Raw genomic sequence first — 27,381 nt, 5'->3', positions numbered from 1 at the left:
ATGTGCAATGACAAGGTATCTGCAATGCTTCACCGATTTAAACAAAAGCTCTACTTCACCCTACATACACTGTCATTATACATGAGGTTTTGTGGAGTGTCTAACAAAGCAGCAGATGTTTGCCTGTAGCAAGATGCTCCAATCTGCAAATGTCTAGTGTCCCATCAAGGCCCTTCATAGATAGCACTAACTTACCAGAGCTTATGTAGACCCTATGTGCCTAAATCTCACATGACCCGGCATTGGTTATCTACCCAATTTCTTTAGAAAAAAGAATTTCAGCATATGTGTAGTTACTCTCTAACACATCTGATTTTTAATATGCCTTATCCGTTGAATCAACAATTCTCATCATATTTATTATCCACATCCTGAAGGCAGGCTAGACTCCTACCCCGGAACTACATTTTCCAAAAACGCAAAGTCAACATGCCTGTGATGATGCAACACACCACAAACATGCCATTTAAAGCGTACCTTCCCACCTCTTCCCTGTCTGATGGCGACCGGCGGAGACTGTGTCAGGGTGAAGACCGAGGCGGTGCTAATTAAAGGTAGGAGAAGAACTTGCCTTCTTCAGGAGTACAAGCAGACTTTCATTTTTCATGGTCTCGTTCTTCTCTCTCTATATTTTATTTACAGTGAGAATTCTAGACTATGTACACCCTGCTCCTAGTGCATAACAATAAATGTTCCTAGATTAAGTTTTAGAAAATAAAACCGCTCAACTTCAAAGCACATTAAGTGTGATTTTGAAGTAACAGTACTACCTGTGCTTTGTGTTTATGGTGGATGTTATCAGGGATACTGAAACTAGGACCAGTAGAGGCAAGATACGACTAGCTGTTTGTCAAATAACACTAATATTGTCTTTGGATTGGTCCACACAGAATATTTGCCTAGTGACAAGACAAATCCTACAGGTCAATAGGAAACCACCAATCTTCATTCTGATGAAGAACGAAAGTAGCATTACCACACGATAGGAATACTGCCAAAGATAACTGGGAACTATATGATGGAACCTGCTATCCGCAATCTTCCCAATTCTGCCAATTCTTTTAAAACATCTTATCTGATCCCACTCTTTTTGCGTACAAATAAACAAACTCATACTCAATACAACTCATCTCAGGTGAATGGCTAGGTGCCCATAACTTATCACTTCCTCAAAATGTAACTGCATAAAGAAATGCATGGTAAGGTGAATATAAGCCTTGTAGTTAGAGACAGCCATTAGAATGCACATGTATGGGGTAATATTGTCCTAGAAATGTAATTCCTTGCTAAAATCCTGATCGCTGCCTCTTGTGCAAGTAATATTCAAGTTGCTAGGAACAAGAAAAAACATTCACATCACTTATGCTTAATTTCATGATTTTATTTGTAACAGAGTAATACAAAATGAAGCCATAAGAAATCTGAAAATAAATTAAGTCAACTTACGCTACAGTTTTCAGGTGGGACTAGAAGCTGAGTAATCTCTCCACCATGTACGCAGAAAATGTGTTTCATTTCGCCCGAAAAAATGTCCCAGACAATGACCGAGAAATCCACGCCTCCTGAGATCAAGTATTTTTGGTCATAACGAGCAGACACTTGGTGGGGATACAGCAAGCAAGTCACTTTATTACGATGGCCACGCAGGGTCCTGTGAGGAGGCCAACCTGCAAAGTAAGCAAAGCAAAACTCTGAGAAGACAGAGGTCAGAGAAGTGTTTTCAGTACAAAGGACAGGCTTCAAAAGAAGACTTCTTCAGGGTGGGCTCAATGAGATAGCGAGTGAAGGTAAAACGCCATGCTCAAACTCCAAACTAAGATTAGTTTGGAATGTGAGCATGTTGTACAGGCCCTGGTCTTGTACTCCTACAGAAAGTAGAGCTTTAGGACTCCTGTTCATACACATTTTGTAATCCTCTATCACTGGCTGAACATGATGGGAGTGGAAACAGTTCCTTGACTGAAAGTACAAAATCTGTTTCCAGCACTCCATAATACAGAGGTAATGGTGGTAACGAGTAGTGCAATGGTGACAGCACTGATCGTGCTGCAGTACACAAGTGTCTAGGGTACAGTGCTAAGCGGTCTGACAAACAGTGTGGGCTTTTAGACAGAGGCACTCCACTGCACTACACACGCTCTTTCTTAAGAAGGAAAAGTCAAGGAAACCATCCACTTCCATCTACTAAGCTGTGACTGCACTACACGCTGACCAGACTAAGCAATATTTCAAGATCGATGGACAAAGAAACATACACTTGTCAACCCTGTCTTACGTTGAAGATGTTCAGAATATGTTCAAAAGAGGGTGCCTGACTCCGGACCACAGGGTTCACAGTTCGATTCCCGGTGCCAGCGGCAGGTTAGCCCAGCACCAAGTGACTCTGGGCATTAGCTCGCTTAATCTTCCCGACTGCCCGCAGCACTGGTAGCTGTGCGCTTTACAAATGCTGGCTTTTCATTTATTTCATTTCAAATCAGCAGTATTGCGCTACTGTTCAAATGACTCAAAAATCAAACCCATAGTGGTTGCGCTAAGACTTAATGAACACCACTGAATTCACTCCCCAAAATAGTATTCTCAAGCACATCAGAAATCACTCAACAAAGCGGACTATAAAGCAAAGTTGTACCTCGTCTTAACATATGCTCGCCTTGAAGAAGCTGCACGATGGCCGTCTGAGTGGCTGGCACAATAACAATGCTGCCGTCTTCACGACCACAAACCAGCCGCCCGTGGGATGGGATATACACACTAGCAGTCACTTTGAGAGGTGCACTGCTGTTTGGGATCATGCTCAGTTGGTCGATAATTCCCGCAGGACAAGGTACAAGTTTATCAAAGGCTTCCTGCAGGCAGATTGACGTCTTCATTTTAAGTCCTGTGAAATAAACAAATATTTAATGGAAAAACACGTTTGTTTAAAAAAATTATTTGACAGCACGTCAACAGCCCAGCACAAGATCTTTTAGGGTGCTAACTGGGAAGAATAAATAAAAAAAAAAATCACCAAGCAATGTATGCCCAAAGAAATTTCTGACAAAAATACGACCTGGAATACAATTTCTAAAATTACGTTTTTTTTGCAGCTGAAGGTCAGAATATGGAAATGACTGGACAAATCAGGGCAAAAATACAAAAAAAGGTCTACAGAACAAAATGGGAATGAACCATGCACTGGTCTTTTTAAGTTTATCGAAATATTGGAAGAAGACAAATAAAAATGGACAAAAAGCTCAATTTCTAGCACTTAATATGATACGAAATCTTCATAGAATAATTTAAAAAGCCAGTAGAATTAAGTCCATAAGGAGATCCACCTTTGTACAATATGAATGCATGTGAAAGGCAAACACAATTGGAGCTAAAGCCACCTGAAAGATTGGGAACTCTGGTATATGAGATGAAGCCCTCCTTTAAGCACTCCCCCAAACAAAAGTAAGAATACAGTGCAATATTATATATATATATATATATATATATATATATATATATATATATATATATATATATATATATATATATATATATATATATATATATATATATATATGTATCTCCAAGGATTTGAACCTCGAGTTGGGGAGGTCAAAGCATAGGCCATGGTATGGCTAAATTATGGAATAAGCTCCCTATGGACATTAGAGCTGCCAACTCTCTTGCCTCTCTCAAAAAAGACCTGAAAACGTAGTTATTCTTAAATTAATTATTCCCCACTTTCATTCCCCAGGGCTTAAGGTCAGGTTAGCGCCAAGACACCTCTGGGTATTAGTGCGCTTAAAAAGTTATATTAACATAACATAACATATATAGTGTTGAAAATGGCCTTTTTGCAGGGTTGTTACCCATTTGTTTTGCTTCTTCCTCCTATTTTCCTGACCTGTTTTTTGTTGGTGTCAGGACTCTGGTCACTTTATCACTGCTAATCAGTGCTAAAGTGTATATGCTCTCTGGGTAAATTGTTATTATTGATTTACTGGTAAGTCCCTAATAAAGTGCCCCGAGTGTACCAGGGCCTGTAAACCAAATGTTACCAGTGGGCTTGCAGCTCTGGTTGTGGCACACACATGAGTAGCCCTGTAAATGTATCTCAGACCTGCCACTGTAGTGCCTGTATTTGCAGTTTGTAACTGCCATGTCACCCTGGCGAGTGCACCCACTTGCCAGGCACTATCCTTCCGTTTTCTTACATGTAAGGCACCTTTCAAGTAGGCCAAGGTACCCACCCTGGGCAGGGTGTAGTGTATGTGAAAGGTAGGACATGTACTGGTTTGTGTGACACGTCCTGATAGTAAAATGCTGTGTATTTCGTTTTTCACTATTGAAAGGCTATTTGTCCCATGGCTAACATGGGAGTTTCTTTGTAACATCTTAAAAGTATAACTTTCCATTGGAACAAGAAAGAGAAGTAGAGTTTAGGCTCTCTGAACTCAGAATTAAAAAAAACAACCTTTTAGAGAGATATTTTTTGAATTGTATGTTTGAAAATTACACTTTTAGAAAGTAAGCATTTTCTTATTTTACTATTCTGTGTGCCTCTTCTATGTTGTGTATTGACTCTCTGGTTTTGGAGTTACAGGGGCTGGGTTGTGCATTTACTATAGACAGCCACAAGGGGGGGTTGAGGTGTGACCTGCCTTTCCTGGGTGACTAATAGCTGAGCTCAATAGACCTAGGCTACATTTAGAGAGGTTGGAGGAGTTTCACAAGCACCTGAATAGGCAGAGTCTACTCTGCACAATGTTGTCCCCACCTCCGGTAGTGATGCAGCACCAGGGAGGACAGAACTGATTTGGACTGGGGTCAGAGACCCTTGCCACAATGAGAACAAATAGAAAATGGGGTACAAGTAGTGGCTTTTAGACCCCAGAGATTGAGATCACTTCTGGACTCAAGAGGAACCTCTGCCAAGGAGAAGAGATGGTGCGCTGTAAGGAGGGGTACTGACCCTTTGCTGTCTGTGCTTTGCTGGGTTGGCCTACAGTTGCTGCTTCTGTCAAGGAGAGGACAAAGACTGGAACTTTGCTGTGAACCTACTTGAAGAAGAATCTCCAATGGCTTCCTGTTCTGAAGTTTCAGGGACACAAAGACTTCACATCCAACCGACTGACCAGCACCTGGACTCCTGTGTGGATTCCTGCATCAAAAGGGCGCAAATTCCAGTTCCTGGGCACTGAGAATGATGTGGTTAGTGCTGCAAAGAGAGAAAAACAACTCCTATGCTGTCAGCGATGCCAGTCACACAGCGGCCTGCACCGAGGCTGAGGGGCCCGCTCGTTACGTGCACAACGCACCACTCTGCCTTCACCACAGCTCCGACACCTATTGACACCTGCAGTAATCGGCCTTCCCGACACCAGCGCAGGCACCAACACTGTCACTGCCAGCAACCCGTTATCGCAGAACTGATAACCAACGAGGGTGACTTCACAAACTCTTCTCATCGCCTCACTGGAACGGACGCCTCATCTCCAACTTCCTCTGTCCTGAACTCGACGCATCAACTCCTTGCGGACAAGACACCACGCCTACCCCGCGGCAACCAGGGAACCGGCCTGAATCTCGGGACTGACGCGTCCACCCATGACGGCGTGCATCGTCCATAGACTTAATTTCCAAGGTACTGTTAATTGGGGGTCCGTGTGACTCTGTGACCGAAGCTGCGCACCTCGGGGTCGGCGCCATACTATGGATTTATGCCGGTCATGATGCTGGAATAGCCCCAGGTGGAGCATTTTGTTTCTACGAGTTCTATTTTTGCAGTAACTGTTCTAAAGTGCCATTTTAATATATGGATGTTGGATTTTTGTTGCTTTGGTCTTGTTTGGTTTAGATAAAGACACTTTATTTTTCTAAACTGGTGTGGTGTCCATTGTGGTGTTTTCACTGTGTTACTGCGTGTTTTGAGTACAACTACTTTACACGATGCATTTGGGATAAGCCTGTCAGCTTGTGTCAGGCTACCAGTGGGATGAGCCGGGCTTATCTAAAGTGTGTATTCCCCTTACACTGACTAGAAGCAAAGGCCCCTACTTGGACAAAGGTACATACCTATGTCAACTAGAGACCCCAATTTCTAACATATGACCAAAGCTTTGATAGTACCTCAAAATATATAAATATAAGTAGATTAAAAGAGCAAACAATGAAAAATGTACAAGTCGAATTACCAACAAAATAACACAAAAACATCAACATGGAGTACTCAATTAATACACAGAAAGTACTGTTTGTGATCACCGACATTCAACACTGTCGCATTCCGATTTAAAGTAAATAAAAAAGGAGTATGAAGCTCCAGGTAAACACATGGTAACTTCTTAGCACTGGATGCTGTGCTATGCAGCAGAGCAGGCAAGCAGAGCATTAGCAGCGCATCAGACTTATGGAAAAAGTGGCCACACAGCTGATTAAGACGCAACACAGCAGGCATTATTGATGGGCTGGAGTGGACTTCCTTCTTATATTTATAGTTCTTGGTAGTTTAGTTGCAACCCACTGTCAAGTAGCCCAGTTCAAACTAATAAGATTGGGTCAGAGTTTTCCTTCCCTTCACAGAGTTTCTGAGACAGGTACTCCTTGCCCTACTCGCAGACTGCCTTGTAGGGGATGGGCACTGTGACATCATGCAGGTACCATCTCAAAGACCTGCGCTTATGGGAAACGTTCTGTATGGATGGGCAAAGACATGACTTGAAGATCGCTACTTCAAATACTTTGCAGGTAATACTCACAAGCATCCACATTCATTAAAAAAATTAAATCAAGTGGCATCTATTTGCTACTGGACTAAGTTCACAAAAGGAGGATAGTCAGCATCACCCCTGGTTGCCCCTGAAGTGTACCATAAACTAAACAATGTCGTCATCTGCACTGAGAGACTTTTTCTGGAGTCTATAACATGGGAGGCTAATTTAGGGTTTCCCAGATGTTAGGATAGAATAATCAAGTCCTAAAGTAAAACCATAACAGACGTTAGGAATCCCTTAGAATCAACAATCCTTAAAACTGTGCCAAAAAGCAAGTACAGAGGACCCACTGGGACAAAAGAAACAAAATGGCTCAGATGTGGGAGACAGACACAGCTGAGATCATGCAGTGCCTAACTTTGAAGATCTTGAAGAGAGAAACTTCTACTATGCAAAAGTGCTCCAGTTTCTCAGCCTTGGGGCTGTACATTCTAAGAGTATGAGGAAGAGGGATAGAACATACCAGTACAATTTTGTAAAGGAATGGAAACGAATGATCAGAATCTGAAAGCCAAAGTATCCCGCATAAGGGAAGGCCTCTGTGATTCACACAAGAAGACCACAAAAACACATGGGACAATATACATTGTTTCAAGTGAAAATGCTTAGACATGACCCTTCTTAGGAGATTTCCCTAAAACGTTTGACTTTTTCTCCTTCGTTTTTTTACTGATTCCCTTTTCATGGCTTTCGGACTCTGGGTGCTTTCCCACTGTAATACAATGTGAAACTGCACATGCCCTTTTTACCCATGCTAGGAAGTGGTGTTTACTTGATTGGTTTAGGTGTTTTACCTGTGAGTGTCCTGTAAAAAGGTATACCACATGCCCAGGGCAGGTACTGCATTGGTTAATTGTGGGACACAGCACTAATTGTGCTACCCGCCAGAATAGCCTTTCAAACATGTATCGAGCATGCCATTGCGGGCCTGTTGATGCGCAGTAGTGCATGTGCTCGGTTTGGCATATCTAACTTGCTAGCCAACCGTGAGTGGGCCTCCCACTACCTCTAGAGCACCCCTAGGGTAAGCCCTGTGGGGTAGAGCAAGTGGTAGGCGAAAGGCAGGGCACATACTCTAGGGTGTTCCCTGGCCCAGGTAGTGAAGAACCCCAATGTGGATTTTCCCTACCTAGGTAGTCGGCTCTTCCATTGGGACAACACCAAGGTTTTGCTGAGTCTCTTTTTAGTGGCCTTAGGGCTCTGGGCACTTTTTCCACTGTAAATGTGGTGTGAAAGTGCAGACACCCTTCCTACTCATTAAGAAGTTAAACTTCACTGATGTTTTTACCGTGTCTCAAGTCTGCCATTGCAGGCCTGTGGGTGCACACTTGCACCTATGAGGTTTTTAACCCCTTGCATTCTGGTGACGAACCCCAGCCGTCACACTCCGCGGTGCTCGTGTGCTGATGACGGCTGGGGTTCGTCACGGCCAGCCCTGTTCTTTTGTTTACCGCACAGAGGCGGAAACGGGCCAGCAGCGAAGGGGTTAAACATGTGCGCAATGGCACTTATGCTCAGGTTAGCCTTTATAAACCAATGGCCAATCCGGAGGGGACCTTTAACTACCACTAGGGCAGCCCTTGGTAAGTCTTAAGGGGTTAAGAAAGAGGTAGGTGAAAGGCAGAGCAGATACACATGCGTTACCTGCCCAGGTAGTGAATAATACAATGTGTGTTTTCACTATCTATTAGGTTTGCTCTTCCCATTGGTTAACATAGGGGATTTGTTGAAATTAATTCAAGCTGCAATAGTGGCTCACAGTGGGGCAGCCTCAAAATATTTCCTATCATTGGATTCACAATGACAAACTGTGGTAAAGAGGGATTTGGAATTAATAGCTTAGAAATGTCACTTCTAGAAAGTGGGCAGATCTCTGCTCTAAAACTCTTTGTGTGCCGTGTAGTGTGACGCCAGTCCACATTGGAGGCTGGGGGAGCACATCTGTGCATTCCCCAGAGACAGCTGTAAACACTGGACATGCACTGGAACAACTGACTTATACCATTTGAGGGCCTGGCTGGATAGATTGGAGGGAGAGGGTTTGAGACTTGTCCTCTGAGAAGCCAGATCATGACCCCACTAAAGATTAAGATCTGCACTCCACAGCCCTGTGGCAGACAGGACTAAAATTTAGGGGTGACATCTGTGGTTTAAAGGGAAATCCTCTCAATCACCCCCCACTTCAAAGGCACACTACAGCAGAACTATTGGTGCCGTACTTCAGCAGGGTTAATATACACTTCTGAGGAAGTGGCACTGGAGATCTTGGAACTGCGTGGTGCACATTGCCAGAGAAATCGGTTTTGCACAAGGAGGATTACTGGCATTGGAAGGGCCATGCACCATTCCTGAATAGTGGCTGGCCTGGGCTGACTACCTGCTGCAGTGTGGAATCCTGAAGATTGCTCTCAAAGGACTTGTTGGCTTGTCCCTTGTTCTCTTGTGGAGGTCTCTGGGACATCAAGGATCTCCCACAAGAGACCCACACCGCCTACTTGTGACACCTGGAGCCAACTGGCCTCTTCTCACCCAGCGTGATAACTATGTTGCAAGGTTGTAATGCCCGGACCGGGCCTGGGTGGTGAGAGTAATTGACTGGTCTGAGGAAAGCTTTTAAGAGCAATCGGAATTAGGTCAAGAGACTGCGTGATCCCCCAATGCTTTGCAGAACTGGTCTGGTGCTAGAAAGAACACTGTGGAGTCCTTTGATTGAATGTCTATCGACCTCAGCCCGCTTGTGCTCTGCATTTCGTGGGTAAACTTCCACAGTAGTGGCCAAACCATTTGTCGACTGCCGCCTAATTAGCCCTGCTACCTACGTCCATCTTCTTCCCTGGGGCCCTGATTAAGTGTGACTCTGGCTGATATCAGCCTAGTATCCGAGGGAAGGTTTTATTTATCTCCAGGCTGAGTGTGAAGGGTAGTCGGTACTGAGTATGTGTGTGTGTGTGTGTGGGAGAGGCCGCCTGTTATTAATTACAACGCAAAGCAGTGTTGCTTTACACGACGGTTCCTTGCTAAAAGAATACTATGTTTGACATTGGTTTTTATCCGTGCAGCCTTGGCCCACTGTGCTGTTTAAAAGTGTTGTAATTATGTGTGTCTATACATTTCTGACATCATTGTGACTCTATAACTGTGTGGTATTGAATAATAATAATTGCCAGAGTGTGCCTAGTTCTGCCAACGTTTCGCACTACGTCAGGCGGCTGGGGGCTAAAGTAGGATCTTTCCCGAGTGTGCATATTATTGAAGTCATTTTAACTTTGTTGGGCCTAGTACTTCTTAGTAATATTTCCAAATGAGATTTATGTCCAGAAATACATGATGTTCATTTTGTGTTAATTATTGTGTGTGTTGAATACAAACTTTATTTACATATACCACGAGTGAATCTCTTCTGTGATTCTCAATTGAGAGGCCAGCTCCTTTGTTAAAGGCTCTCGCCGACCACGGCACCTGCACTTTCTCCTTGAGGATTTCATCCCCTAGCAAGCACAATGCCAGGAGGCACCAACATGTTTGTTCCTTGTGCCAGGAGGCGCATAAAGGCAGTCTCGGCTTCCCGCAGCGCGGGACGCGATCACCGGGAAGCTCCCGGACAAAGTGCAGGCCCATCTGTGCCCGTCAGCTGCAGGAAGAGGCAGGGCTGGGCCCCCCTCTTTCAACTGCAAAAAAAACAATTGATGGACAGAATGCAGAACAATTTCATACATTCACCCCAGTACAGAGATCTGGGCCTAAATCCATTGTTTTTTTGCTCACCATACCATTCTAGTTTGGACCCAGCCATATGCAAATCAGTCTTGACCCTGCGCCCATTGGGAACAGTCCAGCCTGAACTGCCAGGCAAGGCCCTCCCTGGACTGGAAACAAGCATCCTAGGACCGGTTTCGGACTTTCAGCCCTCATCAGCCAGGATAGCTTGACTCCAGTGGCATGGAGAGCACTGGACCCACGTCTAGGCATACCCGTCCCACTAGGGGTGACAAATGGAAAAAGAACAATTGATGGACAGAATGCAGAACAATTTCATACATTCACCCCAGTACAGAGATCTGGGCCTAAATCCATCGTTTCTTTGCTAACCATGCCATTCCAGTTTGGACCCAGCCATATGCAAATCAGTCTTGACCCTGCATGGTGAGCAAAAGAATGATGGATTTAACCCAGATCTCTTGACTGGGGGTGATTGTTTTGATTTGTTCTGCATTCCGTCCATCAATTGTGTGTCTTTTGCCCCCTCTTTCAACTAACAATACTGAAGAGGTCTAAGGTGAGTGCCCATATATACTATCTGAATTGACCAGAGCGGGCTCTAAGCACTCACTATGGGGAAACGCACTGGGACATTACCTGCGCGCCCTGCCACCACCAGCATGACAGCATGTTAGAAAGGGTTGTCAGCATTGTGTCTAGCGAGATTGCACTAACTGAGCTTTACATAAATGTCTTCTAGCTGGAGGGGCTTTAGTTGACTATTCCTGTACCTGCTCCCAGCCATGTATCTACCATTGTACTTCGCACTCCCCTGCGCCAGGGATCTGGTCTTAACCATTTACGTACTTCCTAGCGGGAGCCCAAAAGGAGATGACACAGCTGAGCCTCGGCAAAATACGGGTACACCAGCCACTACTGTAGTCCCAGCGGCTAAGCGCAAAAGGAAGTCTGGAAAGCCCACTTGCTCCAAAAGGAAATAAACCATCCGCACCAGTTTATCTCGCACTCGTTTGACCTTGTGGATACAGCCCCCATCAAATGTTAGTACCCAACGCCTAGATCATCTGGACACCCTTATGAATAAGCGGAGTCAACAACAAGAGACAATCTAGACTGTTGCTATCACAGGGGAGGGACCGAGCTGGATACCTTATGCCCCACCTGATATTATTCAACCGATCCTCACTCTATCCCTGCTGACCGGCCACTAGCTGGAAGCTCATGAAGCAAAGTCAGGGAGTGCTTTCTGCAGAAGGCTAACGTAGTGTCAGAACATCCCTCTGCTAATAACGGCCCATTGCACAGGGTTGGGACCACTCCAAACATGCCCCCTAACCTTTTTTCTGAACTTGTCATCAGCTCAGTTGGTGAGCACCCAAATGTAGGCAGTTTGAGTACTAATTTGCCCGATACCCTGTGTAGAAATCTCCCTGAGCCCAGCATGTATGTCCTAGGATTGCCACCAGCAGCATGTCTCTGTGTCTTGGAATGGCAGGGGTACCAATCGTCAAGAAAGAACAGAGGGAAACTTGGGACCAACTGCACAACTAATATGTGGACTCGCTATGTAAAATATAGGAGGTTTTAATGTATCCAATATAAATGATATTATCATGGTATGAAGAGTAGGGTTGTCTAACCTAAGAACATAGACGGGGACGGTATAGTGATCAACTTTCGCAGACAGTTTATAGTCAGATCCCTACTGAGGGTGCAGGAGGATACTACCACCAACTCTTTAAAGATGGACTGAAGCCGATCTTCCTCTGCTAAAACACTTAAATCTCTAAAGTTCTGCTCTTGGAACGTAAACGGTCTTAGAACACTTCTTGAGGATCCGAGTGTAACGAGTTTTTTAAACTCCTTTGATATCTTAATATTGCAGGAGACCTGACAAATGAGTAGCGAACCTATTATTGGTTATTACGAATATCTGAACGTGGCAACTCGTGAGGCCTCTAAAGGTCGTCCTAGTGGAGGTCTCTCCATATATGCTTCCTTAAATCTTGATGTAAAACACTTTGAGATAGACCTCCAAGTAAAATGGATTTTGTGTGTTAAATTCATTGCCAAACAATCAATTATCTTCCTAAATGTCTATTTGAGCTCAAAGAAAAAGATAAGGTCCTCACAACTCGATCTATTATGAGAAATGGTGAAATTGTTATATTACGACCATTTGGACTCGATGATCATTATAACTGGGGATTTCAATATGCATCTTCTCTCATATAAACAAGCATTGGCATAGCCAATAGGTCTCGCCTTTGGGACCTTATAAGTGTTTAGCCATGCAGCAGTTGATGTTGTTGCACCAAGGATATTGTGCTGCATAACTAAATACTTATAAGGTCCCAAAAGCGAGACCTATTGGCTATGCCAATGCTTGGTGGTATTGGTAGTATTGGTGGTGGTATTGTTAGTGTTGGTGGTGGTGGTGGTACTGGTAGTACTGGTGGTGGTGGTACTGGTAGTATTGGTGGTGGTGGTACTGGTAGTGGTAGTATTGGTGGTGGTGGTACTGGTAGCACTGGTAGTGGTAGTACTGGTAGTGGTAGTACTGGTAGTGGTAGTACTGGTGGTGGTAGTACTGGTGGTGGTAGTGGTACTGGTAGTGGTAGTACTGGTGGTGGTGGTACTGGTAGTGGTAGTACTGGTGGTGGTGGTACTGGTAGTACTGGTGGTGGTGGTACTGGTAGTGGTAGTACTGGAGGTGGTGGTACTGGTGGTGGTAGTACTGGTGGTGGTAGTACTGGTAGTGGTGGTACTGGTAGTGGTGGTACTGGTACTGGTAGTACTGGTGGTAGTGGTACTGGTGGTGGTGGTACTGGTGGTGGTAGTACTGGTGGTGGTGGTATTGGTGGTGGTGGTACTGGTGGTGGTGGTACTGGTGGTGGTGGTACTGGTAGTGGTAGTACTGGTAGTGGTAGTACTGGTAGTGGTAGTACTGGTGGTCGTGGTACTGGTAGTACTGGTGGTGGTGGTAGTACTGGTGGTGGTGGTAGTACTGGTGGCTGTAGTACTGGTGGTGGTGGTGGTACTGGTAGTGGTAGTACTGGTGGTGGTGGTGGTACTGGTATACTGGTGGTGGTAGTACTGGTGGTGGTGGTAGTGGTACTGGTAGTACTGGTAGTGGTAGTACTGGTAGTGGTAGTACTGGTGGTGGTGGTACTGGTAGTACTGGTGGTGGTGGTGGTGGTACTGGTAGTACTGGTGGTGGTAGTACTGGTGGTGGTGGTACTGGTAGTGGTACTGGTAGTAGTACTGGTAGTGGTAGTACTGGTGGTGGTGGTACTGGTAGTACTGGTGGTGGTGGTAGTACTGGTGGTGGTGGTAGTGGTGGTGGTAGTACTGGTAGTACTGGTGGTGGTAGTACTGGTAGTACTGGTGGTGGTGGTGGTGGTACTGGTGGTGGTAGTACTGGTGGTGGTGGTAGTGGTAGTACTGGTGGTGGTGGTACTGGTAGTACTGGTGGTGGTGGTACTGGTAGTGGTAGTAGTGGTGGTACTGGAGGTGGTGGTACTGGTGGTGCTAGTACTGGTGGTGGTAGTACTGGTGGTGGTAGTACTGGTAGTACTGGTGGTGGTGGTGGTGGTGGTGGTACTGGTGGTGGTAGTACTGGTGGTAGTGGTAGTACTGGTGGTGGTGGTACTGGTAGTACTGGTGGTGGTGGTACTGGTAGTGGTAGTAGTGGTGGTACTGGAGGTGGTGGTACTGGTGGTGCTAGTACTGGTGGTGGTAGTACTGGTGGTGGTAGTACTGGTGGTGGTAGTACTGGTGGTGGTGGTACTGGTGGTACTGGTGGTGGTAGTACTGGTGGTGGTAGTACTGGTAGTACTGGTGGTGGTGGTGGTGGTACTGGTAGTGGTAGTACTGGTGGTGGTACTGGTAGTACTGGTGGTCGTGGTACTGGTAGTACTGGTAGTACTGGTGGTTGTAGTACTGGTAGTACTGGTGGTGGTACTGGTAGTGGTAGTACTGGTGGTGGTGGTGGTACTGGTATTACTGGTGGTGGTAGTACTGGTGGTGGTGGTAGTGGTACTGGTAGTATTGGTAGTGGTAGTACTGGTAGTGGTAGTACTGGTGGTGGTGGTAGTACTGGTGGTGGTGGTGGTAGTAGTAGTGGTGGTAGTGGTAGTACTGGTGGCTGTAGTAGTGGTAGTACTGGTGGCTGTAGTAGTCCTAGTACTGAAATGAAATGAAATGAAATGAAATTTATAACGCGCAACTAAGCCCGTGGGCATCAAGGCGCCTAACAAAGAAAATCAAAAAGGCAGAACCAAAGCTAAGGATAGGCTATGGCAAATAGCCATGTCTTAAGGGCCTTTCTAAAGGCTTGCTTTGAGGGAAGAGTTTTAATATCAGACGGCAGAGAGTTCCACAACCTTGGGGCCAAAGTTGAGAAGGCTCTGCCACCCCACCTAGCTCTACGGACACGGGGGAATGATAGCAAGGCTTTATTGGCCGAGCGCAGGGATCTGGAGGGGGTATAAAGATTTAACAGATCCCTTAGGCCTCCTGACTTGTTCGTGGCCAGGGCCCCATAGATCAGACAGAGGGACTTGAATGAAATCCTGGCCTCAATTGGAAGCCAATGCAATGCTTTCCTGGCAGCCGTAGCAGAGGCCCGCCTAGGAAGATCTAACACAAACTTCGCCGCGGCATTCTGCACCATTTGGAGTCGCATTATAAGACTCTTGTTAATGCCAAGGTATAAGGCGTTGCAATAATCTAGTCTTGAGCCTATTAATGCTACTACTATTTGCTTTCTTGCTTGAGGGGATAGGTAATGTTTTATTTTCCTCAGGATGTTTATTATACCCCAGCAGGTGGAAATAGTCCTACTTACTTGCTGGCTCAGCCCCAAATAAGGGTCAATCATGACTCCTAGGTTCCTAGCTAAAACAGTGGGTGTAGGGCACACTCCCAGAGATGAAGGCCACCATTCCGCCGACCAAATATCCTCCTTGCCTCCGAACACCAGAATTTCTGTCTTCTCGCCGTTGAGCTTCAATGAATTGCAAATCATCCATTGAGCCACTGCCTCCATGCAGTGTCTAAAATTGGAGGCAGCCGAGATGACAGGTTGGGCGAGAGACATCAATATCTGCGTGTCGTCGGCATAGGAGACTACCTCCATCCCGTAAGATCTAATAAGCCTGGCAAGTGGGGTCACATAGATGTTAAAAAGGGTCGGACTTAATGCCGACCCCTGAGGGACCACACACTGCACAGGAAGGGATGGAGATAGGAACTCCCCCAGCTTGACTCTCTGTTCCCTCTGGCCAAGGAAGGAGGATAGCAAACTAAGTGCAGGCCCCTCCACCCCTATCTCCCTCAGGCGAGATGTTAACACTGAGGGGGACAGGGTATCGAACGCAGCCGTAAGATCTAATAGGATAAGGAGAGTGGTCTGGCCCTTATCCACTCTAGTACGGATGTTATCAAGCACCGTGGTAAGGGCCGACTCCGTACTGTGCTCTCTCCGAAATCCATGCTGCGAGTGATCTAAAAGGCCAGAGGTTTCCAGGAAGGCAGCAAGATGCTGTGATGTATTCCTATAGGTTCTGAATCGATCCCCCTATTCCTGACCCTATTCTAGTTAAACAAACCAAACAAGTTAACTAGCAGTCAGCCCATGAGGCAGAAAACCCCCATGATGCAGATACCGTTATCTGACGCAGTCACACTACGGCACAGGAACGTGTTATCTGATTAGGTCATAACGCTTGCGATCTAATTAGACAAGCGATATTCCTCCAGCCCCTGATAAGGCATACGGAGTTCTCATAACAAATCAAACCTATGACAACCTGGGCAAAACCCTGCGGCCATTGTTTTGATTTCACCGAGAACTTCAGCAAAAGAATGTGCTAACGAGCAAGTCGTATGACATCCTTATTGACGTATCTATGACCATCCTTACGTCAATCTCGGCACCTTAAAGGTATAAATATTACCGATATTGCCCTATGCAAACACACGCGGTGGTGACGAGACGGAGCAGCCATACTTGCCGAAGCGAAGAGCAGAGCAGACCCCGCTGGCGCAGCCCCGCCTTCCTGACGCGCTGAGAACGAGAAGCTGCTTTCTCCTGCCGAGAAATCCAGCACCGGCGCTTCCGGGTAGCCCTCGCAGGCAGCCTGGAATATCGAGACCAGAGAGAGAGATACCATCCCTCATTCAACCTAGATTCCAGGTACAGAACTGAATAACCCCTCGCAGAGAATTCTTTAGTTATTCACTTGGCAAAAACAAACTTAACTTAAACTGTAACTTTCTATTCCCGCCCACGTGTTAGGCTTAGGTCAGGTACACGGGGTAGGCGTATTTAGAAACACCAGTTGAGTACGTTTAGTCAAATGTATATGTGTATGTAATATATTTTATTCATTTTAAAACATCTTATGGCTTAGAAACCATATCAATGTTTTTACAGTATTATTTCATACTATTGCTTTTAATGTATGCACTTTACTTAGCTATAAGTATTGCAATAATATCGATCCATTTCTCTTGTATGAGAAAAGAGACTGATCAATAAATAACACCTTTTTATTGAACACGCCCGTCTCTTCCTTTTCTCTACAATCTGATGAGACTAAGAATGCACGTACTGACTGAGTAAAATAAATTGCCTTTTGTTCACACGACTCTCGAGATATACTCTTGATTAGGGGAGAGCAAAGTTGTCATGTTCTATGGTTGTCAGAAACTAAATCCCTTCTTGTCTAATCAGGGGAGTTAATTCTTTCCTGAACATTCGAGAAAGTTTCTAGTGAACTCTGAGCTAAGCTGGCAAACCCAAAACTTTAAGTCTAATATCGACAGTAGTAGACCTAGTTAACGTCTGGTCTAGGCCTTTACTGCTGAAGGTATTATTCCAATGCGCAGAGCCTATTGGGATAATAGGAACTACACTACATGGCGCCCAACGCGTTTGGAAAGGGCGATAAAACTAATGTAAGACATTTAGAGTAACTCAGTCGTGCTTTCTCACTCAGACCCCTTTTCCCATAATACTCCAAAGACGTCTGGAGTGGGTGAAAGGTTATATCCGCCAGACCTCGCAGGAGGGAACTCCTATGTATGGTTCTTGGTATAAGTCAACGTTGAAGGATACACTGTTCCAAAATATTGTGCATCTAATCTTTGTTTCCATAAGAAACCTGATCTGCAAACAAAAGAAATAACCATCCTGTCGGTAAAATGGTAGACAGTGATGAAGAAAGAGAGGCAGCTAGATTAGCAACTGAACTCGCAGCAGCTGATGCTACCATGCAGGAAGCAGACCAGGATATAATACTCATCCCGGTCATTAAAAGGAAATCTATAACCATAAAACTTATAGAAAATGGACTGACACCTAGAGGTGGTACAGTCATATTCGTAATTGAGGCACACGAATATCGGCAGACAGAGGTATACTATTCATGGATAAATTTTCCAGCAGCAAATCCTGTAACAAAGTACTTCCACTATTACAAAATAGAGGAACCTCCTGAAACGTACACTCCTTTCGAGGAGGTGGAAGTACCACTCAAATTTCAAGAGCATTTGCTCTTATTTGATGGCGCCCTAAAACATAATAATCACATCACCAGGCTTGGTCCTTTAGGTAGACCAGGAGCAACGTGGCCGGTCCTAGCCGGATACACACCACATCCAGACATCGACGGGATGTCTGCAGCTAACCTGTTAACACAGCTAAAACAATTAATAAAAATACATAGACAATTAGTCCAGTATGTGATGCGGACTTCAACAATTCAGCCAGCGATTAAACTCCCACAGCTGACCCCTCACCAGGGGAACACAAATAAAATTACACCACAGATATAGCAGACCAACCAGCTGAAATTGCCAGAATCATAGAAAAATCCTATGAGGAACTAGGTAGGGATAGTTTAGGTGGAATACCAGTAAAACCACAACTAATTGAAAGTCCTGGAAAAATATTTTTTAATAATAATTCTACATCACCAAAAAAGAACTGGGATGGAAACAAACAATCCAATCCTAAAGAAAAGAAATTCCAGTCCAGAGGAAGGTCTCCTAGGCGAAGAGAAAAATCTCCGAACCAAAGACACAGGTCACCCCAGAGTGACCCCTCTGGGAAAAGATATAACCTTAGAAATAGGGATAATATAAAAAAGCCTGATAGATATCAAGACATTGATACACGTCCCTCTCAATCTTTTCAGACTTCCTCGCAGAAATCGGAAAGAAGAGGACGATCAGAACAAAGAGAAGAGCACGCCAAGTCCAAAGACAAGGAACCTGCTCAGCTAAAAAAGAAATTACAATTTCCAAATAAGAAGGTAGCCAGCATTAAAATAGTTAACAATGCCGAGAATTCTGAGGACACAACTGAAAAACGGGGAATGGGCTCAGACAATGCTAGACAGCGCAGCAGAAGTGAGCATAGCTCGCAAAGTCCTTATGAATCATCTGGAGACAGTGGACACGAATGAAACTGCGGACACCAGAGTTAGCAAACCTCACAAAATATACGAAATAACATTGCGTATAGAGAGGGATAAGACTAGAAAAATAAGGGGGCTATTTTGGGATAATCTCTCCAAGGGCTATGATATCCTTCTAGCTGAAAAAGACTGGCCACCAGAGTTTGTCAGGGAGTGCCCTCATGGCGAAGAAGTAATTATGCCTGCCTTCTCAAATCACATCCCAATTCATAAAAAATACACACTTGCTAGAAAGTGGGCAGTAGCTCTAGCTCCTGCTTTATATAAAAATCATGTAGGATGGGATGAGGACTCTCCTCCTCACAAAATCCAGTTAAAATCACAACCTACTGCACAGAGGCAGTACCCAATTAAGCAAGAAGCAAAAAAATAGGTAAAAGAAATACTAGATCAGCTAGAATACCAGGGGGTGATTGAAACTTGCACCTCACAAATGAACAACCCTTTGTTTCCGGTCTCCAAACCAGACAATTCATATCGTCTAGTTTTGGATTACCGACACCTTAACACATGTTGCAAAACTTTTGCAGTGCAAAACTCACATAGTGCTGCACTAATGAATAACATAGTGCGCAAAAAATACAAAACAACATTAGACATCTCTAATGGATTCTTTTGTCAAAACATAGCACCAGAAAGCAGATATTTAACTGCATTCTCAATAAATGGCACTCAAAAACAATTCTGTCGGTTAGCCCAGGGGTACAAGAACAGCCCGGGGGTATTCTCAGCGAGAGTAACAGAATTACTACAAATATATGATGATGAAGCATTATCTTATGTCGATGACATTTACTTAACAGATGATGACTTGGATACTCACTTGAAAAGAGTGAACACCATAATACTTGGGTTCGCAGCAGAGGGTTACAAATTCAACTTTAAAAAATCCAGAATTGCCCATCTGACAGTCCTGTTCTTAGGATATGAATTATCAAGTGAAGGCAAAAGCCTGGCTGACAATTTCCTAGAGAAATGTGCCGTAATCCAAGCACCTAGAACACTAAAAAACCTGCAGTTGATTCTAGGCTTCCTAAATTTCGGAAGAACATACATTGCAAATTACGCAGAAAGGGTCAAACCCCTTTATGATCTGATAAAACCAGATTTTAAAAGATCCAATTGGACTCAAATACACACAGAAATTTTGAGATCCTTACAAACAGACATGCTAATTAAAACAAAATTAGAAACACGTGATAACACACGCAATCTTGTGATTCGATTCATCCCAGGGAGATGCGGATTCACATACCTGACAGCAAATGAAGGAGAAAAGGTACCAATTGCATTCAAATCACACTTGTACACTAAGGCTGAAATGAAATTTAGCCCTACGGAAAAAATTCTAACTGCAACACAGACAGCTATAGCAAAAGAACGAGCCCTGGCACAAGGTAAACGAATAATAATCGTAACACCGATACCAGCCCTAGAGGCGGTAACAAAGGCAAGCATTCCAAATGCTAAAGCGCTCCATCCAAGATGGATACAATGGGCTAATTCTCTTGCTGCAACAGACGTGGCATACGAATTTGATCCTAATTTAAAAACACAAGAATTTCTCCAATATAAATTTGAATGTCCTCCGCCGACCGAAAATCTGCCTCTAGATCATTACGGCTGTATAATATATACAGACGGATCAGCACAACCCGCAGTAGGGGGTAAACAAGCTTATAGTGCTGCGTGCGCGATTGTTAAAGGTCGCTGGCACGAGGGGAAATTTAAACCAACCCTCACTAAAACGCAATCTCTAGGAGATTGTACAGCTCAGCGAGCTGAACTACTGGCATTCAAGATGGCGCTTGAAAATACCGATCGAGAATTCCCCACACTCATAGTGTGCGATTCGTATTATTGCGTTCAGTCTTATAATGAATACTTGCAGATCTGGCTTCAAAATGGTTTTAAGGATGCAAAAGGAGGCACAATCAAGCATAAAATGCTCTGGGAACAAGTAGTTCTTTTACAAAAAGAACTACCGAAGACTCACGTGATACATACACTGAGTCATCAACGTGATGGCGTTCACGTTGCAGGGAATTCATTGGCTGATGAGGCCGCGAAGGCAGCTGTGCAAACGGCTTCCGTAGCTGCCATCACCCGGTCAAAAACAAAAATAGACAGCGAAATATTACAAGCTGTCAGCGCTTCAGAAAAGGATTCGATAGAAACACTCCCGAAAGGCTTTCCAGTAAAATACTCATACATAACTGATGCAAACAATGTTCCTTTTGCTCGAATCCCTGGAGTGGGGGATAGGGCAATTCCAAACATGGAACATAGGTTAGGACTGATAATAGCGGCACACGAAGGGCTTGCTTCTATACATGCTGGCGTCTCAGCCACAGTATCATTATTAAAACAGAGGTACTGGTGGCCACAAATGAGAAGACAAACAAGGAACTATGTTTTAGAATGTGAAATATGTCAAAGAATGAAAGTATCAACGGTGAGACGTCCAGCGCAGACGCCCCTTCTAATCTCGGATAAACCATTAGCCTGTGTTTACCTAGACCACTGTGGTCCCTTACAAAGGGATGGTAACTATAAATATATCTTGGTTGCAGTGGACTCATGCACGAGATTTATATGGATGTGGCCCCAGCGAACGGCTGACGCCAGAACTGTTATAAAAGATTTGCGAGTCTTTATCAGCACATACGCAATTGGCATGCTGCATTCGGACCATGGTCCTGCTTTTAGCTCTAGAGCTTATAAGGAGGCCATGGTCAGCATGGGCGTGGCATTGCGGTACTCTTGTCCATTTCACCCTGAGGGGAACGGAATTGTTGAAAGAAAAAACCGTGACATAAAGCAATCTATAACGGCAAAGGTATTGGGTTCGGGAGCTGGGTGGGTCAAACATCTAATAAGTGTCCAACGTAGTCTAAATAACTTGCCAAGAAATTCTCTGAAGGGATTCAGTGCGTACGAATTATTATTTGGAACTAGGATGTTGATCTCTGACATTGATAGTCAGACTTCAGTGGTGAAAGAAAAAAGCTTTGATATCAAAGACCGTTTGGCTATTTTGCAGGACTTAAACAAAACAAGAAAAGACCTGAACAACATAAAATTGAAACAACAGCCAACAACCACTGAAGAACCACCACCTGTCCCAGCAAGACCTGTCTGGATTCCAAAAGTCGGGGATCTAGTCAGAGAAAAGATCGCGGTAAAGAAGGAATTTGGGCCTTCTTACAGAAAAGCAGTTCCTGTCTTGTCTGTCAACGGGACAAGATCAGTTGTACTACCGCCACTTGCTGGTAAAAAGGAGAACCGAGTTGTATCCATCGACCTGGTAAAACCACAATTATGTGGCCGATAACAAACAGTAGGCCAAGTGGACTCCCAATAAGTAGCAGAACACCAAGGTTTGCTACCAGTACAGAGGTTCTATCAAAGAGGCTAATCACATTCGAAACGCCTACAGAAGAACAACAAGGACTATGCAACAATGCAATGGAACTTAGACCTCTGAAAACCCAAATAAAAACATTTAGCAGAGACACACCAATCTATAATGAAGTACCAAACGATAATACAAGAAACAGTAATCCTGAACCAATTGGAACAATTGACAGAACTGCATCCGGCTACTTCATAAACTTCGATGATTCCTCTGAAGGCTTCAGTGAATCAAAGACACAGCCATCATCAAAAACCTTTAAAGATAAAGCTAAAGAACTTTTGAAACAACTGAAAGAAACATATCTGATTTCTCCATGGATCGAATTTTGGGTGGGTTTTGGTGCATTTATCCTCATACTTTGGCTCATCATGGTACTTACTTTGGGACGCTTCATTGAGGGAAAATATGCTAAAATGGACACAGCAAGTCAGAAAATCAACTTGATCCTCAAACCACACACATCTTCACACGTCGAGAAAAGAGAACTTTCTTCAGTCAACTTCACAGCCAATCCGATACCGGGTGGGGTAGCCTGGGACAACACTGACTATGAAATGTATGGTCCGGTCGAAATCCTGAAATATCCACACCAAATTAAGATCTCATTGAGTGACTTTGCAAAACCGAGCTCATTTGCTGATGATTGGGACTTCGAAAGCATTAATAATATGTCTGACTTAGTAATGTCTGCTAAATTTACCAAACATGATTATTTGCAGGGTTCTACAAATTATGATAGTATGTACTGTTATAACCACTATGGTAACCATTTTTTACATAGATCTGCACAACCTAGAAATGTTTTAAATTATAATCAATGGGAACATTGTGCAACCCCTCCAAAAGGAAGCTCAAGAACCTTCTATGACAAATATTCATACTTTTCAGGTTTTAACACAAGTAATGCTGAAGCATTTTATTTCAAATTGTCAAACAAGACAGGAACTAAGACCATGATAACAAACACAAAATTGATATATTCAAACTCGTTCTTTGAAAAAATGAATACTTTTGGTTTTGATTATTGGGAAAATGTTGAATTGAAAAGTGTTTGGGGTACAAAAGAATGGCAAGTGCAGGGTATAGAATCTATGTTTAGAGCCTGCATGATCCCAGAACAAATGATATTTTTAAATGACACTGTTCAACAAACTACCTGTCTTGGCCTAGCCAAAATCAAAGACTTAAATAAACCGTCTATTCCAAAGCCAACAATGAGCAGCAATAGCTCTACAGATGAAGAGATAGACATAAATTATGTATTAAACCAAAACAGAACACATCCTGATTGGAAACAGTGGTTGATCTGGCCCACAGATACTAATAACTGTCAAGACAGATTCCTGAACAAAACACAGGGGTTCAAAATGACCAGGCCAGACCCTAGATATCCCCAAAGACATCACCCAGGGATAATAACCACCTACAGTGTGGGCAAATTATGCCTTCAATGGCTACAAACTTCCACACTGGCAGAAATTAAGCAACACCTAACTTTACTTACTGATGGTGCTGACTTGCGTGATTTCACTATGGGACCACGCAAACAGCGTCAAAAGCGTTTCATAGCAGCCTCTGTATATGCAGCATACAATGAGGCCTGGAAGGTTACTCAAATTGAGACAGCAGAAAGGATACGGGAAATTGACCGTATTAATTTGGAAAAATCACTTTCTGTAGTGGACAATGGGTTAATGACTCTGTCCTCCAGAATTTTTTCTTTGGACAGCATTGTGTCTTCAGCAATCGACATATTATCGCAAGACTTACTGTTGCTACAACACGGTCAGTCTCAATTGCGTTCTATTGTACAGCTTGGCTGGACGTTACAAAATCTACGTTCAGGCTATGTGCCTTGGCGTTTAATCAACACAACGTCACTATTCCAAATCTTTAACCTTACTGATAGACAAATCAGTATGGCACAAAAGGGTGCTGATTATACAATCTTGAGCATTGAAAAACTCGAAAGATTACCAGTGACAATGTCAGAACGACCTGTCAGTGAATGGATAATACATGGGATAATAAATATTCCAATCTCAACCTTCAGGTTTCAATACTGCCAGAAATATATACAGGCTGGCATGTACGAGAAATTGGGAAAGGGGTACATTAAAACAACATGGAACCTTCCCTATTCACATGCATGTGTCAGTAATAAAGGACAGAAAGTGTTTCTTAGTGGCAATAATTGTGCGATGTCACTAAGCGGCACGCTTCTGTGTAACGGAATTAGTTTGCATGGAGCCTGTGAAGGGAATTCATACAAACTTTCATGTCACCAGCAAGGCGCACCTGCAACTGAAATAGAACCATTCTTTCAAAGACTCTATAATGGGAGTTACATTCTAATTGTAGACCGCAGATGTTGTAGTCTTATGCCCGGGACTCCTTATCTCGTAACTACGACTGCAAAGGTCAAGTGCTGTGGACGCTCATTGTTCCCCAGCTCCTTTCCAGACAGGGAGGCAAGGGCATGGCCCAATTTGAAAATTACTTCTATTCGAATAGATACTTTAAGCAGAATGAAAACAGTGCTTCTTCAGACGCCTACAAGGCTCACGTCATCAAAAGAAACGTATGATCTACAAGTCGCAAGGACGACTGCAGAGATACATTCGTTGTTATCAACTAATTCCCCCATACATTTCGCAGAAATCCTGAATGAAATCTTAAATATTTCTGATGCCAATGGGGTCTCAAAGGTATTTAAGACAGTATTTTCGATGGCATTAACACCATTCAAAGCCATACTGGGTATTTTTCCAGATTTCGTCCATTCGATTTTTGGCGGACTTCCCCTGATCTTGGGACTAATTGCAGGAATCCTATTCTTAGTCCTTACTTTTCGTTATGGCAACCCATGTCACAGACAAAACTCTTGCGACAAGGGAAGAAACAATCCTAGCCATTGGATACCGGGACCGGATATCAAAAATCCTGGGACTCTCCCGGCTTAGAGACCTGAACATGACTTGGTTTCTATCATTTCGACCAATGTGGCAAAGATGTGTTTTACCTGTATTGAGGTGTCTGCTATGCGGAGAAGAATGCGTGTTAGACACCTGTCTGACGCTACAATCGGATGCGCCAATGGATGCAGAAACATTGTTGAGCCCGATCAAGGTTCATGCTTTGTACTGCCCTCAAAGGCTACCAATCCTGATGACGGCATTCGTGGAAGCTTCACCACTACGATTGAGGGGTAGTGAAGTTCAAGATGAAAGCAGCATCGAACAGGTACGACCTTCTGTCAGCAATGCAAATCAGAATGTCAATGGAGACAATCATGCGCACGAATGCATGGTTACACCTTTTTCCGAGTTAGTGGAACTTTCCCAGGAAGCTGTTGACAGTTTTTTCGAAAGCCTAAATGATATGATGTTCTCACCAGAGCAGAAATAAAGACTTTTGAGCAAGCTCGCACACGGCGTTCCCTGAATTCGGCCTTCAACTTTAAAAATAAAGTCACATGAACAATTTTCCCTCCAGTTCACGGACAGCAATTTTTCAGCAGCCCCAAAATATTTTTGCATATTTTTCGGGACACTATCTTCTGCTTAAAGTAAGAACTATTCTTAGAGAACTAAGGTTTCTAAATTTTAGATAGCTTATAGACATTAGCTGCCCGCTGGTATGTTCATAAATATTTTATTCTGTGATGAAATGGTCTCGAACTTTTTTTCTGTATTAAGAGCCATTTCATGTGTAAATTCTCATATACCAATAGCAATAATGTATACAAATGCGTGATTACTTTGGCATTATTCTACAGCTTGAGTGCATACAATACATATGACTGCAATTTTTCCGTATATTTGAAAAATTTCAAAATGCATTTATGTATTTTGGGGTGGTAAGGTATACACTATACTCTATAGTATGTTTTACTATGCATAGATTAGTAAATATGTACATAGTTAGCGTGGAGTGGGTGTGATGTATTCCTATAGGTTCTGAATCGATCCCCCTATTCCTGACCCTATTCTAGTTAAACAAACCAAACAAGTTAACTAGCAGTCAGCCCATGAGGCAGAAAACCCCCATGATGCAGATACCGTTATCTGACGCAGTCACACTACGGCACAGGAACGTGTTATCTGATTAGGTCATAACGCTTGCGATCTAATTAGACAAGCGATATTCCTCCAGCCCCTGATAAGGCATACGGAGTTCTCATAACAAATCAAACCTATGACAACCTGGGCAAAACCCTGCGGCCATTGTTTTGATTTCACCGAGAACTTCAGCAAAAGAATGTGCTAACGAGCAAGTCGTATGACATCCTTATTGACGTATCTATGTCCATCCTTACGTCAATCTCGGCACCTTAAAGGTATAAATATTACCGATATTGCCCTATGCAAACACACGCGGTGGTGACGAGACGGAGCAGCCATACTTGCCGAAGCGAAGAGCAGAGCAGACCCCGCTGGCGCAGCCCCGCCTTCCTGACGCGCTGAGAACGAGAAGCTGCTTTCTCCTGCCGAGAAATCCAGCACCGGCGTTTCCGGGTAGCCCTCGCAGGCAGCCTGGAATATCGAGACCAGAGAGAGAGATACCATCCCTCATTCAACCTAGATTCCAGGTACAGAACTGAATAACCCCTCGCAGAGAATTCTTTAGTTATTCACTTGGCAAAAACAAACTTAACTTAAACTGTAACTTTCTATTCCCGCCCACGTGTTAGGCTTAGGTCAGGTACACGGGGTAGGCGTATTTAGAAACACCAGTTGAGTACGTTTAGTCAAATGTATATGTGTATGTAATATATTTTATTCATTTTAAAACATCTTATGGCTTAGAAACCATATCAATGTTTTTACAGTATTATTCCATACTATTGCTTTTAATGTATGCACTTTACTTAGCTATAAGTATTGCAATAATATCGATCCATTTCTCTTGTATGAGAAAAGAGACTGATCAATAAATAACACCTTTTTATTGAACACGCCCGTCTCTTCCTTTTTTCTACAATCTGATGAGACTAAGAATGCACGTA

General features: G+C 43.7%; 1 protein-coding gene across 3 annotated transcripts in view; it reads right to left on the bottom strand.

Annotated features, from left to right (window-relative positions):
- WDR7 (WD repeat domain 7) overlaps positions 1-27,381 on the bottom strand; it is a 1,349,682-nt gene that overhangs the window by 1,107,157 nt on the left and 215,144 nt on the right. For all 3 annotated transcript variants that reach the window (XM_078674853.1, XM_078674855.1, XM_078674854.1), the window contains exons 11-12: positions 2,633-2,881; positions 1,447-1,667 (exon numbers count right to left, since the gene is read on the bottom strand). In XM_078674853.1, the coding sequence (XP_078530979.1) occupies positions 1,447-1,667; positions 2,633-2,881 (470 nt within the window). The remainder of the gene's footprint in view (positions 1-1,446; positions 1,668-2,632; positions 2,882-27,381) is intronic.

Source organism: Lissotriton helveticus, chromosome 2_1 (assembly GCF_964261635.1).
Source record: "Lissotriton helveticus chromosome 2_1, aLisHel1.1, whole genome shotgun sequence".
NCBI lineage: Eukaryota > Metazoa > Chordata > Amphibia > Caudata > Salamandridae > Lissotriton > Lissotriton helveticus.
The sequence above is the reverse complement of the archived record's forward strand: the minus strand, read 5'-3'. Positions and strand labels throughout refer to the sequence as shown.